This window comes from Hypanus sabinus, chromosome 6 (assembly GCF_030144855.1).
Source record: "Hypanus sabinus isolate sHypSab1 chromosome 6, sHypSab1.hap1, whole genome shotgun sequence".
Lineage (NCBI taxonomy): Eukaryota > Metazoa > Chordata > Chondrichthyes > Myliobatiformes > Dasyatidae > Hypanus > Hypanus sabinus.
In genome coordinates, this window is record NC_082711.1 from 145,972,977 (window position 1) to 145,987,384 (window position 14,408).

The 14,408-nt window shown below is 41.7% G+C and overlaps 1 protein-coding gene across 5 annotated transcripts in view; it reads right to left on the reverse strand.

Moving 5' to 3' along the window:
* The window catches only part of mtmr4 (myotubularin related protein 4), a 151,560-nt gene that overhangs the window by 111,388 nt on the left and 25,764 nt on the right, over positions 1 to 14,408 (reverse strand). For all 5 annotated transcript variants that reach the window (XM_059973146.1, XM_059973147.1, XM_059973148.1 and 2 more), the window contains exon 2: positions 8,668 to 8,759. In XM_059973146.1, the coding sequence (XP_059829129.1) occupies positions 8,668 to 8,682 (15 nt within the window). In that variant the 5' untranslated portion in view covers positions 8,683 to 8,759. The remainder of the gene's footprint in view (positions 1 to 8,667; positions 8,760 to 14,408) is intronic.

The window sequence follows — 14,408 nt, forward strand, 5'->3', positions numbered from 1 at the left end:
GTCCAAAGAATCTGGCAGAATTGGGGTTAACAGGAGGCTCAGAGGATGATCAAGAACACTGCAGTGAGGGCAAGTACAAATAAGTTAATAAGTTAAATGAAGAAAAATTCCACGTAGTGTTGACAAGTCCCTGTGGATACCGCCTTGTATAAAACGAAGGTCTGAACGGGCAGGGAAAGGGAAAATAGAGAAAATCCTCGTGGATAACGACTTAAAAGATAAGGGTCTAAATAGACGAGGTGCAAAGAGAAAGTTCTGTGGATACCGCTCTGAATAGAGGTCTCTACGGGCAGAACAGAATAGGAAACAAGGACAGTCCAATATATAGTTTAAAGTGCTGGTAGATAGACGATAGACTAGGTATAGAATTAGAGTAAATAATATTATCCTGTAAACGAACTGTGAATCTCTGAAATACCTTAAAAAGAGAGAACAACATGACAGGTAAAAGGAACGGCAGTAGAGATTCTGAGCAAAAAAATCCCGGTAAATAAATACGAGATCACAAAAACTTCAGAAAAATGAACCAAAAATCTGGTCACAAAATGGCCAAGAGAAGGAACGTTTGATGTAAGCTTGTGCAAAGAAATGGAGGCACTAATTAAAAATTACAAACCAAAAGATAAATCTAAGAAAAGAGGGCAAAAAAAAGAGAACTAGAAATGGAAGTGCTAAAACTCTTCAGAACGGAGGGAGAAAGGCTGAAGAGGACAGGTAGAATATTGATTACAAGTGAGGAAGACACTAAGGTGCTGGAGAAACAGCCTGTTAGAGAGAGAGGAAGGTACAGTGAGAAGCTGGCTTCAGCTCCGTACCCGGATGCTAAAGAAACAGTAAAGCCCCCTCCCCACCCCATAATGAGGAAGGAACCCCTAAGCAGTGCCCCCTGCTGACGGGAACAGTAAACATGCAGGGAGAAGTACAAGTTTGGGATAATGAGGAAAAGACAATACGAGAAGGAAAAAGCAGCGATATGGAAGGAGATACAGGCAGAAAGGATAAAGGTGGAACAGGCAAAGAGAGAAATGAAAGAAGAGACTGAACGGATGAAATACTTGAGGAAAAGGAGTATGAGGAGTATCGGTTATACCATAGAAATAAACAGACTAGAAAAGAAAGTGGCTCATCAGGGCAGGAAGAGCTGAGGCATCCAAGAGGAAAAAAAGATAGGAGACAAGAGTCTTGGAGAAACACGAGAGAAGGGAATCAAGCACGAGTAAGGTTCATGAAGAGTCCCTGCCACCGGTGTACAGACACTGACAGGAAGAAAGAGAAGGTGACTCATTGGAGGAGCAAGAGTTAAGTGGAGAGAGAGAGGATGCGAGAATTTGTGGGGAAGAGGTAGGAGGCAGAAGCCTAGAAGAGCAGAAGGAGGCGGTAGGGGAGCGACTTGCGGAAGTAGAGAGAGCTAGATAAGTTACTGAGAGGGGGTTGCTAGAGGACATGCGAAAAATACTCCACAGGCCAACCAAGTATTGAATCAAGACAGAAAGGAAGGACTCCACAGGGAGACTGAGGGAAGAGAACCCCAGAGAAATTTGTGGGAGGCAGTAAAGAAATACCCTGCGACAGATGGGGAGTCAGGCGAGCAGGAGAGCCAGGGCAGGTGGGAAGAAGGAGGAAGAATGATGCTGTTGTTAGTTAAAGGATCAGGACAAGTGCAGTATATCCCTTGGGGATCCCAGGACCTAGAAGGGCTGAAAAACACTCTGCCAAATCTACATAAAGGAGCAGGGAAATGGATTAGAGCCTTTGAAGAAGAAACGGCTGGATGATTATTGGCTATGGGAAATTTGAAGGCACTATTGATAAGGTTGATGGGAACCTCCAAATTTAACGAAATAATGGAAGTGGCTGGCATAGTAAACTCGAACGACCCGAGAACTGATGGAGACAGGTTTGACAGAGTGAGGCAGGCTCTCAGGAAGCTTTATCCACCCAAAGTGGACCACAAAGCATTAAAGGGGGATCCATTGGGAGACACTGAAAACCCAGCAGCCTACATAGAAAACCAGTTGAAAAGGTGGAGACTGGAGACTGAGCAAGAGGTGCAAAATAGCTTATTTTTCGCCACACTGTTCTGACATAGCACTTTGGATGCAATGCCTCCGCAAGTAAAATCCAAACTGGAGGAAGTGGTTGGGCTGACGTCAATGACCCCACAAGAATTTAGAACCACGTAGTCCTTGCGGTTGAGAAATACCGGAAAGACAAACAAAGGTTGGCTGAGCAGCAGGAAGAGGTGCAAAGAAAGTTAATACAAATGCAGCTTGAAGAACTCAAAAAGGAAAAAGAGAAAAGCAAAAAGATGCTGCCAACAACCACCGGTCCGAGTACAGCCATCGAACTGGATGAAGCACCGCTATACAGAGGAACCGATCATACTGTAAGACAAGGGCCGGAAAACCCCATGCCAATAATCAATGTCTTTGGAGGAGCATTCCCACAAATGCCCTATCAGGAACAGACTAAATTCAAACAGCCCAGACAGGACTGGAAGTCCCAAGGAGGGGGACAGAGGAGCTATGGGCAGAGAGGACCAGTGAGGAAACAGGGGGAAAGAGAGGTAGAGAGATTATGCTGGGGATGCAATCGGCCAGGTCACATAAGAGATTGTTCATTTACACCATGGCCTGTCACACACCAGCAGCAACCAATAAAAAGGGAACTAAAGTTTAGCCAAGGACCAGCCCCCACAGGCCCAAGCAGACCTGTGAACCCCTATGCAAGGTATTAGGGGTGCCCTGAGAACTCGAGTGGGAAGGGACATGACCCAATGATAACAAGGGAGGCAGACGAGGAACCCATTGTTCAGGTTATGTTAGAAGGGCAACTGACACCAATGATGATAGATACTGGAGCCACGTACACTTGTGTACAGCCACAATATGCCCTTCACCTTCCCATGTCAGGAAAGTTTATTAAGACGGTAGGGTTCTTGGGGAAAACACAGTTGACAGTGCATGGCTCCAGTGCAGTTGAGAATGGGAAATAAAGGAATTGTTTTGCCGGTGCTAGTATTTAAAGGAACTCCGATTAATTTGTTAGGCAGCGATGCCTTATTGAAACTGGAATTAAAATTAGAATGCACCAGAAATGGGCTGAGTGTGGAAAGAGCAGGGGCTCAATTGATAGTGCGAGAAGACAAGAAGGCTAATGTCTTTTGGATAGGAGACACTGCAGATCAGATTCAGGAAACTTGGGAAAAATGGAAAAAGGGCGTGCAGGCTATATTACCCAGGGCTGTAATGCCCAAATCTGAGCTACATTGTAGAGTGATTTTTGACAAGACTCAGAACAGGGAGTTAGAGGAGAGATGGCACCTGGAGGCATGTACCCAACAGCACCTGGAAGGGGAGGCTGTGATAATTGGAAAGCAAGGGGCAGCTTTACAAGTTAAGTGGAACACTTTTTTTTAGAAAAATGGTACAGGATACCTGAGGCTACGCCCCACGTAACGTTGTTGGTAAACAAGGGATATCAGTCTAAAATAGGACCCTTAGTTAAGAGTGCTGAAACCATATCAGTGTGGAGGAAAGTCACGCCAGAGGTGTGGATATCAGAAGACAACAATTGCATTAAAATAATGTTAAGTGTAGATATGGTAGGGACAGTGAGAGAGGTCGAAATAACTCCCCAACCACACATGCCATTGCTGGGAAAGGAAAGAGGCCAGCAGAAAGATAGGTTAGATGAATTGCTGTCTATTCTGTGGTCACAGCATGACACGGACGTAGGGAAAATAAAAACAGCTAGTCCGGTGGAAATAAGGCTGAAAAGGGGAGCAATTCCACCCAGGAGACCACAATACCCTCTAAGACCAGAAGCAGAAGAGGGAATAGCATCGACAGTGCAGGGGTTGCTTGAAATAGGAGTGCTTAAAAGAACAAATATTCATTGCAATACCCCGTTGCTGCCTGTCTTAAAAGCAGATAAATCTAAGTGGAGATTGCTGCATGATTTACGAGCTATAAATGATGTGGTAGAGGACTGACCAGGTAGTCCCCAACCCACGCACGCTTTTGACTAATGTTCCACCAGAAGCAAGTTACTTTTCAGTGATTGACTTGTGTTCAACTTTCTTCAGCATTCCTCTGGCCGACCAGTGTCAGTATCTGTTTGCATTTACTGACAGAGGCGCTCAGTATACCTTTACCAGAATGCTGCAAGGATTGAAACATTCACCACATGTTTTTAATCAGGTATTGAAGGCAGACCTAGAGGGCATACCATTGGAAAGTACATTGTTACAGTATGTGGATGTTGATTTGCTCCCTCAGTAAGGAACAGTGTGAGCAGGACACTATAACTCTGTTAGAGAAGCTGACTCACGGAAGACATAAAGTATCCAAAAAGAAACTCCAATTTTGCATGCAGCAAGTGCAATACTTAAGCAGGGTAATATCCACATGGGGTGAAGGCGATAGCACCACATCAGATTGAGGCAATAACTAAGGCCCCAAAACCCCAGACTGTGTCGTGGTTTCTCGTGCCCCACAAACGACCAGGAGATGCAGAAGATTCTTCAAGAAGTGTTAAACTTTAATTTGCAAATCAAAGCTGAGACAGTCAGTGAGCTAGTCGCTGATTGCCCACCAATCCTTGTACATAGCATTTTTTTTAACCAGCAATCTCCTGGTTTAATTGCATTAGCATATCCAATCGGTCTATAGGTGCGTATCACAAGTACATCCGCCACTACTGTTTCTACCTATTGACTTAATCATGTTCTAATCTACATCTCTTAGCTACCTCTCATTAACACACCATTGTCTTCTACATTCTTAAGATTTCATTCTCCTACTAAATTGGGTACATGCATAGCAAATAGCAAGTTCAAACTACATAATCTACATCTCTTAGCTTCCTCTTATTAACACACCATTGTCTTCTACATTCCTAAGATTTCATTCTCTAGCAAATAGCAAGTTGCAACTTTTATACTCCAATAACTGTTGGGCAGATGATGACGTTTTTGGGAATGGCAGGGTACAGCTCAGATTGGATAGGAGAATATGCTGAGATTGTGACACCTTTGAGAAAGATAAAGAAATACAAATTTGAAGAATGGCTTATGGTGGAATGGAGAGGCGGAGATAGCTTTCAATATTATTAAACAGGAATTGCAGTCAGCACCAGCATGAGCTTTGCCCGACTACGAGAAAGTTTTTCATTTGTATGTATCCAACTGACAGGAGGGTTATGTCACAGCGGTTCTAACACAAGAGACAGACAGGCACAGGAAAAGCAAAGCAGCCGATAGCATACTACAGTAAGAGACTAGATGAGGTGGCTCGGGGTATCCACCCTGTTATCAGGGATTGGCGGCGCTGTACTACACATATGGAAAGGCATCATCTGTAACCCTGGGCTATCCTGTGACTCTGTACACACACCACAAAGTATAGGAATTGCTGGAAAGAGGGAAATTTGTGCTGACGCCAGCCAGGATAGCAGCATATCAGATACTATTGACATTTCCAGACATAACTATACAGAGATGCACTACCAGTAATATAGCCAATTTTGTCCCTTTGGGCTATGAAGGAGAACCCCATGATTGTGTAGGGAAGACGATGGCATTTGCCAAATTGAGAGCAGATTTACAGTCAGAACAGTGCACTGGAAGATGCAGATAAAAAGGTTCTGTTCATAGATAGCTCTTGTTATAGGGATTATGATGGAAATCATGCAGGGTTCTCAGTAGTGCAGCAGGATCAGTTGAGCTATAAGATTATTAAAATGGAGTCCTGTCCCCAACTGTGTTCCACCCAACTAGCAGCAATCAAAGCCCTGACAGCTGCGTGTGAAATGATGGAAGGTGAGAAAGTAGACATCTATACTGATTCGGCATATGCTCATGGAGTATGCCATTTGTTCGGGGCAGTGTGGAAACAGAGGTTTTAAAAAAAACAGTGGAGATCCCATTGTCAGCAAATTCTAGACTTAATAAAAGCCATAATGAAACCTAAAGCATTGGCTATAGTAAAATGCCAGGCACATAAAAAGGGAAATGAGGTAATAACAAAGGGAAATCAAGCTGCGGACGAGGCAGCCAGAAAAGCGTCTGTATGTACATCAGCTGTCATTGCTCCCCAGGTAAGCCTAGCTCCAGAACCTGTGGTAGAGGACCTAATTGAAATACAAGGTAAGGCAACTTTGGCAGAACCGACAATGTGGAGACGAAGGGGGGCCAAGCAGAACCCAGAAGGCTTGTGGAGCATGGAAGACGGTTTGTTGGTAGCTCCCACCCCTCTACTGACGATTCTGATTTCAGAAGTGCATGGGATTAACCATTGTGCGGGGGGGGGGGGGGGTGGAAGTGATAAAGAAAATAAAGGATGGTTTTTGGTCACTTTATTTACAGGCTTCAGTGGACTTTGTCTTGTCACAGTGCGAGGTATGTGCACAGAATGCAGGGTTCGGACATCAGTTATTTGACTGGTTAGAAAGTAGACTCGGTGGATGGGGAGCATGGCTGACTAAAATGGCAATAACTGTCAGTATTGTATTGCTGAGCTGTGCGCTTGTGCTGTGCTGTTTTCTTCCTTGTCTCAAGTCTCTTGTAGTCCATGTGCAACCAAACAATTTCCGATGCTCGTGGCAATTACTGAAGCAAGCTTAGTGGAGAAAGAAACATCGAAAATGTATCGTTACAACCAACAACACTTGCAGGATGAACAAGAGCAAAACGACAGTGTGGGAGTAGATTTTAAGGGCTTCTGAGTTTTTTTTCCCCCGTCTCAGGTACAAAGGGACAGGTTTTTGGCTCAGCGGCCCAGGGTAATAGGGAGAGAATACTTTGAGGTCTTGGCGCAGAAAATTATAGTTTAACCCAAGATTTGGGAATAAGTGCTTGAGTTAATTGGGGCTTTTGTGCGCGGACTCTTAGTCTTCTTTCTCTGTGTGAGAGCAAGGGGGGATATATTGGAGTATAAAAGTTGCATTGTTTGCTGTGTAACCAAAACTATGTAGTCAGCTTTGAGTTTGCTATTTGCTATGCATGTATCCAATTTAGTAGGAGAATGAAATCTTAAGAATGTCAAAGACATTCTACATGTGTTAATGAGAAGAATGTGTTAATGAGAGGTAGCCAAGAGATGTAGATTAGAACATGGGTAGAAACAATAGTGGCGGATGTACTTGTGTTACGCAACTATAGACCGGATTGGATATGCTAATGCAACTAAACCAGGAGATTGCTATTAAAAATGCTATGTACAAGGATCGGTGGGCAATCAGCGACTAGCTCAATGACCGTCTCAGCTTTGATTTGCAAATTAAAGTTCAATACTTCTTGAAGAATCTTCTGCATCTCCTGGTCATTTGTGGGGCACCAGAAACCACGACAACCGCAGCACAAAAGCCAGGACCAACAGGTTCCAGGACAGCTTCTTCCTCTAGGCCAGGGGTCGGCAACCCGCGGCTCCGGAGCCGCATGCGACTCTTTCATCTCTGTGCTGCGGCTCCCCGTGGTTGGTTAGTTTTTGAAATGTAATTCAAAATTTGAAGATTATGGTGATCTTGTACAATCTAAAAACGTTGTGGAGACCCCATTTCCTGGCACATCCGAACCGGCTCACAATTAGCCACTGTTCCGGCTAAGGGAGATAGCCTACGGGGCTTTGTCAGTACGTGCCTTTTGGAGTATCCACGCCCACGGGGACGGGTTGAGGGTGGCTTTAAAGCAAGGCTGTTTAGTTCGAATAAAGTTACCTTTGACTGCAGTGTCTTTATTTTAGCGCTGCGTGTAGCACACTGCTACAACGTGTTTTTTTAATCGCTATTAATATACATCACCACTGCCAATGCCTGACACCCGCCAGTGCGCGCTTTCTTTTAATTCTTGGATCCAAGGTAGGCTAACTATGGAGTAACCTTCAACCCAACGTCTTTTTTTCGGAGTTCAAAATGTTTTTGTTGCATGCAGAAATGTAATTTCGTTTTCTCTGCAGGAGTTCATCAATTTCATAAATGCAACACATTATAGTTTGTTTATACATAGCATAAAGGCAAAAAAACCCCGTTGTATGCAGTGTTATTTCATTTTAAATGTCAAACGGGTTTTGTGGCTCCCAGTGTTTTCTTTTCTGTGGGAAATGGGTCCATATTGGCTCTTTCAGTGGTAAACGTTGCCGACCCCTGCTCTAGGCCATCAGACTGATTAATTCATGCTGACACAACTGTTTTTCTATGTTATACTGATTGTCCTGTTGTACATACTATTTATTATAAATTACAATAAATTGCACCTTACACATTTAGATGGAGACATAACACAGAAGATTTTTACTCATCTGTATGAAGGATGCATGTAATAAAGTTAATTCAATTCCTGCGTCTCCTGGTCATTTGTGGGGCACGAGAAACTGCGACAACTGCAGCACAAAAGCCAGGTCCAACAGGTTCATGGGAACACATGGGAACACCAACAGCACATGGGAAGAAAATCTTGTGTACTTACAGGGAGAGCTTGCAAACTCAAAGACAGCACCACAGGTCAGTACTGAATACAAGCTGCTGACCAGCTGCTCTACTAGCTCGCAGCATTGTTGTGCTGCTCTCCTTTAGCTCTGCCCACTTAACTTTCAGACAAATACATAAACTTCTAGCTCTAAAGGAAGGAGAGATACTAGCAAAATCAAATTTAAATAATCCAGAACTTACGGTCTCTGTCCCCATGGTCTCAGTTATGTTGTTAAAGAGTCTCAGTTATGTTGTTAAAGAATCTGTGGTTGCTTGTTCACAGGTAATGGTACCTACATGAATGAAAACAAAGTTATTAGCATCAGATCTGTACAGCCATTAATTTTCAAATAAATGATTTTTAACAATCTTTTATCTGCATCCACTATAGTTCAGATAATAGTTCTCTCACCCTACAAAAAAAAAATGTTCTAGGTTCGTGTCCCACTTCAAAGACAAATCCAAAGGACATCTACCCCAAATGACCATTAGGGGTTCAGTAATCAAATTCCCAGACCCTGCAATGTATCCCAAATAAACCTGCACAGTTCAAGCTCAACTTGTAGTCAAAATTTCCTCATGGGTAAAGACATGCTATCTTTGCCTTTCCAAATGCTGGTAGGTCCTGTCTCTCAGAAAGCCTTCCAAAAATTTCCTTGCCACTGATGTTAGACTCACTGACCTATAGTTTGCTTGTTTGTCCTTGCAGCCTTTCTTAAATAAAGGCACTAGCCACATTCCAGTTTTCTGGTTTCTCATCCGTGGATAATGTATTTTAAAGAAAGGATGCCACAATGTTCAGTAGCAACCATCACAGAAAATCATATTCTTGTAATGAAGCCTAGCATTCTTATCTAGAAAAATAAAGCATGCATCTGTGAAGTAATTGAGCTCTTCAGCAATACCACTTGATGCCTGGGAATATATTTAATTGTAATTAATTTTCTAAAGACGTATAAGGCCCAAGACAATGTAGGGAGAAGTCAGAAAGATCTTAAAAGCATCCATCAAACTAGCAGTTGGTCAGGTCTATGAAACATTTTAGAATGTTGAACTTAATAACCATTTTATTCTAATCTCTCCGAAATAACAACCTAGCTTATGTAGGTCATCAAGTCTATGCTAGTTGCCAGAGCACATGAATCGGTTTAAATTTCACAGCATTTATTTCAAAGTAAAACATGAGGAAATCTGCAGATGCTGGAAATTCAAGCAACACACACAAAATGCTGGTGGAATGCAGCGGGACAGGCAGCATCTATACGAAATAGTACAGTCGATGTTTCGGGCTGAGACTCTTCATCAGGACTAACTGAAAGAGGAGATAGTAAGAGATTTGAAAGTGGGAGGGGGACGGGGAAAATCGGAAATGATAGAAGACAGGAGGGGGTGGGGTGAAGCTAAGAGCTGGAAAGGTGATTGGCAAAAGGGGTACAGAGTTGGAGAAGGGAAAGGATCATGGGACAGGAGGCCTAGGGAGAAAGAAAGGGGGAGGAGAGCACCAGAGGGAGATGGAGAACAGGCAAGGAGTGATTGTGAGGGGGACAGAGAGAAAAAAAGGAAAATAAATAAACAAGGGATGGGGCATTAAACAACTTATATTCTGTCCAGATGGCCTCCAACCTGAAAGCATGAACATTGATTTCTCTAACTTCTGTTAATGCCCCCCTCCCCTTCTTACCCCATCCTTTATTATTTCCCCCCACATTTTTTCTTCTTTTCTCTCCGTCCCACTCACAATCACTCCTTGCCTGGTCTCCATCTCCCTCTAGTGCTCCCCTCCCCCCTTTCTTTCTCCTTAGGCCTCCCGTTCCCATGATCCTTTTCCTTCTCCAGCTGTGTATCCCTTTTGCCGATCACCTTTCCAGCTCTTAGCTTCATCCCTCCCCCTCCTGCCTTCTCCTATCATTTCAGATCTCCGCCTCCCAGATCTCTTACTATCTCCTTTCAGTTAGTCCTGACGAAGGGTCTCAGCCCGAAACGTGGACAGTGCTTCTCCCTATAGACGCTGCATTCCACCAGCATTTTGTGTATGTTATTTCAAAGTAAAGTTTATTATCTAAGTGCTTATATGTTACCACATACTACCCTGGGATTGATTTTTATTTTTTTTAAATGTCTTCTATGGTCTCTCACATGTCCACTTAAATTTAGTGCATTTTACATATTTCAATTGTGACTTTTGATTATATTTTATAACATTAAAATTGCAACTGTTACCTCTGCATGGGAAAGACACAATTCTTCACTCATGCACAGATCTCCAATTACATAGCAATGCCACTTTGAGTACGTATTTGCAAAACAGTGACTAGAAGAAAAGTGATTTTGTTTTCTTTAATTTCCATTTTAGCTCTGCCTTTCATCAAGATTGAAGGTTGTCTATAGTTTTTTTTAATCTTTTGCTTACCAATCTAGCAGTCATTCAGTGCCGTTCATGAGCAGTTACTAAAATACCAGTAACCCTCTATAATAACCAGGCTTTCAGTCTACTTTGTGGCCTTAATTCATCTATCACAACTCATTAAGATTAGAAGCTGTTCTTACTCACAGCCCACACATTACCAGATAATGCCCAGAAATACAAGTCTCAGATTTCCTTTTTAGCCTGTCTTGATGAACAATAAACTCAAAAAAAATTAATTAAAAGAAAGAAACTCCCACTTGATGCTTATGATGAATTGTTCCAAATATTCAGTTTCTCTTAATCAAAAAAGTTAGTTTGCACTTCATGTGTGACAACTTATCAGATCTGTGTCTCTAAATTGGCTGCTATTTTACCTGCAAATGATACTTTTTGTGATCAGTATTAGCTTGGATAAGGTTGAAAGCATATAGAGGATGGGAACAGAGTGATATCAATGCAAGTATTATGCTATATTTAATAGCTAAAGAATAAAGGCCCAAATGTTTTGTCATAAAAAAATGATACAGTAATAGGTAATTAAAGTTTAAAATTCAACTATATACACAACAATTTTCTCCAAGATAGAAAGCTCTAATTTTAACTGAGTAGTGATTGGACAAGTGTCTTTTCACCTATTAAGAATCATAATCAGGTATATTACCACTGATGTGTGCCATGAAATGTGCAGTAGCAGCATAGTGCAAGACAAAAATTACTGCAAACCACAAAAATGTAAAAGAGGAATAATGAAATAGTGTTTGTGATTCAGAGAACAAACACGATTTAGCTTTATACATATACAAATAACTCCATAATGCTTGTCAAAGTAGCTACACACCACAAGGTAACAGAGGCCAAGCTAAACGAAGAATGAAAGATTTCTTGGTACTTAGGGAGATCCACATATATAGGAATAATGATATTTGGTAGGTTAGCCATATCTTTGGTGACTGGCTGAGCAGGCAGACCAGATGGCCTATACATAGTGTTATTTTTTATGATCTTTTGTTTTTAATGAATCAGAGCCTGACTGGACTTTCTTTTCCTCCCCTATACCTAACCTGACCATCAATGCAAAGATAATAATCTCCAACATACTTTTGGTCGAGTGGGTTAATTCAAATGCCTGGAGGTAACTTTGCAAGGTATTTGAAGAAAGGCAGAAAATATTATTCCTAAAATATATATTTATTAAGTACTTAGCAAATCCAACCCAAATCATACAAAATAGAACATATGCCCGATCTGAAGACAGCTCACCACAACTTGATTGTGTATGTCTGGCTTGGTTTGGGCAGCCAAGCTTCAAACTTCTTAGTAAAATACAAATGGAGGTCAGGAAGTAGATTACATGAAGAGTGATAGATCATTTGAAGTTTTAAAGTAAAACATGGAATCATTCCAAAGTCTAATACGAGCAAGATTTCCTTGCTGCCCACTCTAACAAAAGCCAGTTCTTTTCTCACCAGCATCCATTTGGATGTTTATCAGAACATAGCTCAAAAGTTCAAAGTAAATTTATCATCAAGGTACATGTCACCATGTACAAGTCTGAGATTTATTTTCTTGCAGGCACACTCAGTACATCCAATAATCTTGCAAATGTTTTTATTTAGAATGTGCTCAAAGTTCCAATGGACTCATTCAACAATGGAGTATCTTTCGCACTGGTATAAAGCAACCTTATGAACTGAATGAATACTACTGTATTTCCAAAGTCAGTCTAGAAAGTACAAAATTAACTAGAGTCAGTGACATCATAATTCCACCTCCCATGTTCAACTTTGATCCCTACATTTTAAACACAGACACTCATGCAGTCAATACAGAAGGCAGATTCTCAGCAACAAAAAATGTAGAACTTAAAACTTTTTAATGAGAGTTCATCAAAAGATGTTTAATAATACCAACAAACCCTTACCTTAAGTCAGTTCTAAAGATGTAGAATCTAAATAGACAAAAATAAATCTTGGCAGACAACTGCTTTACAAAGTGATATATATTTGGAAAACTCCAACAGTTAAAATAATGATTGAAATCTTCAGAAGCACTGTAATGCATATAGATGCAGTCACTGAACAAGCGTTAACAGCTTGAAAATTATTTCTGGGCAAAAGTGTTTTTTTTGCTTTGCTGTGTGTAATGTAATGCTTTTGTCCACTGACACTTGTAACTCAGAGATTTTTTTTTTGAAAACACAAACAAACTCAGATCCCAGTGTTGAACTGTCACCCAATTGTAGACCACCAACAATACAGAGTTAAGGAATCAAAATGTACACTTCCTAGAGAACAACTAAACAATTAAATATAATCCTAGGACACTGAGGTCCACAATGCAGTGACAAAGATAAGCCATGGGCATGGCTTGCTTCAGAGACACTTGCCACTGTAGTGCAGCATGGTAGTGTAGCAGTTAGTGATGGCACTTTTACAGTGCCAGCAGCTCTGGTTCAATCCTGTTGCTGCCTCTACACTCTGCCCATGACAATGTGACTTTTCTTTGGGTGCTCAGGGTTCCTCCCACATTCCAAAGATATAAAAGGTTAGTAGGTTAATTGGGATTGTTAAGGAAGGGTCTGTTACTGTGCTCCATCTTGAAGTAAATATAATTTTAATGACTTCTGACTGGGCATCCCTCAACCACCATCACAAATTCAGCAAATAAAAAAATGTGCTATAATACAGTGTGATCTCTTCTCCGTGGATTATCACCTTGTCGTGGTGGAGAAGCTTGCGTGGTCCTGAGATCCCGAGAGTGATGCCATCTGGAGCTATGCTCCTGGTAGGGTCACCTATGGCGGTAAGGTCGAGGGTGAGGTCCCTGACAAAGAACAATCCAACCAAGACCTCAACGGTGGAACAGGTGGATGAAGTTACTTCGAACTCAATGGCTGTGAAGGCGGATGAAGGCTGCAACAAATCCATCAGCTCTAATTGTCGTGGCTTCCATGCCATTGGAATCAGTTGGTCGATTTGTGAAGTATCGTGTGCTTCTTGAAGTGCAACATCAAGTACAGTTAAACAAGTACACGCACAGGCGTCTTTGCTCTGTGATAAATCAACGGATCGAAGACCATCATCCTCGACCTCAAGGGATAGCCACTACAACTGTGTGATCGAAGTCCCATTATTTTTGAGATTGTCTTATTGTGGATAAAGCCAATTCAAATTAACCTCAATTAGATATTTTAAGAATGATATAAAAGATTGGCAGTGCAATGCAAATTATACTATATCAAGCAAAAGGAAGGTGCTCCAACATCCTAACTTCCTCAGAAATTTAAGGAGGCTCAACTTGTCACCAAACATTCTACAGATGGACTGTCAAAAGCATCTTGATGAGTTGTTTCATGATCTGGTATGGCAATTTGAATGCACAGCAACAGAAGCTGCAGAGAGTAGTGGACACTGCCCAATACATCACTACCATATCCCTCCCCACCATTAATATCTACATCTATCAAAGATCTCCACCATTGAGTCATGTCATCTTCTCAGTTATCATCAAGCAAGATACAGAAACCTGAAGTGCC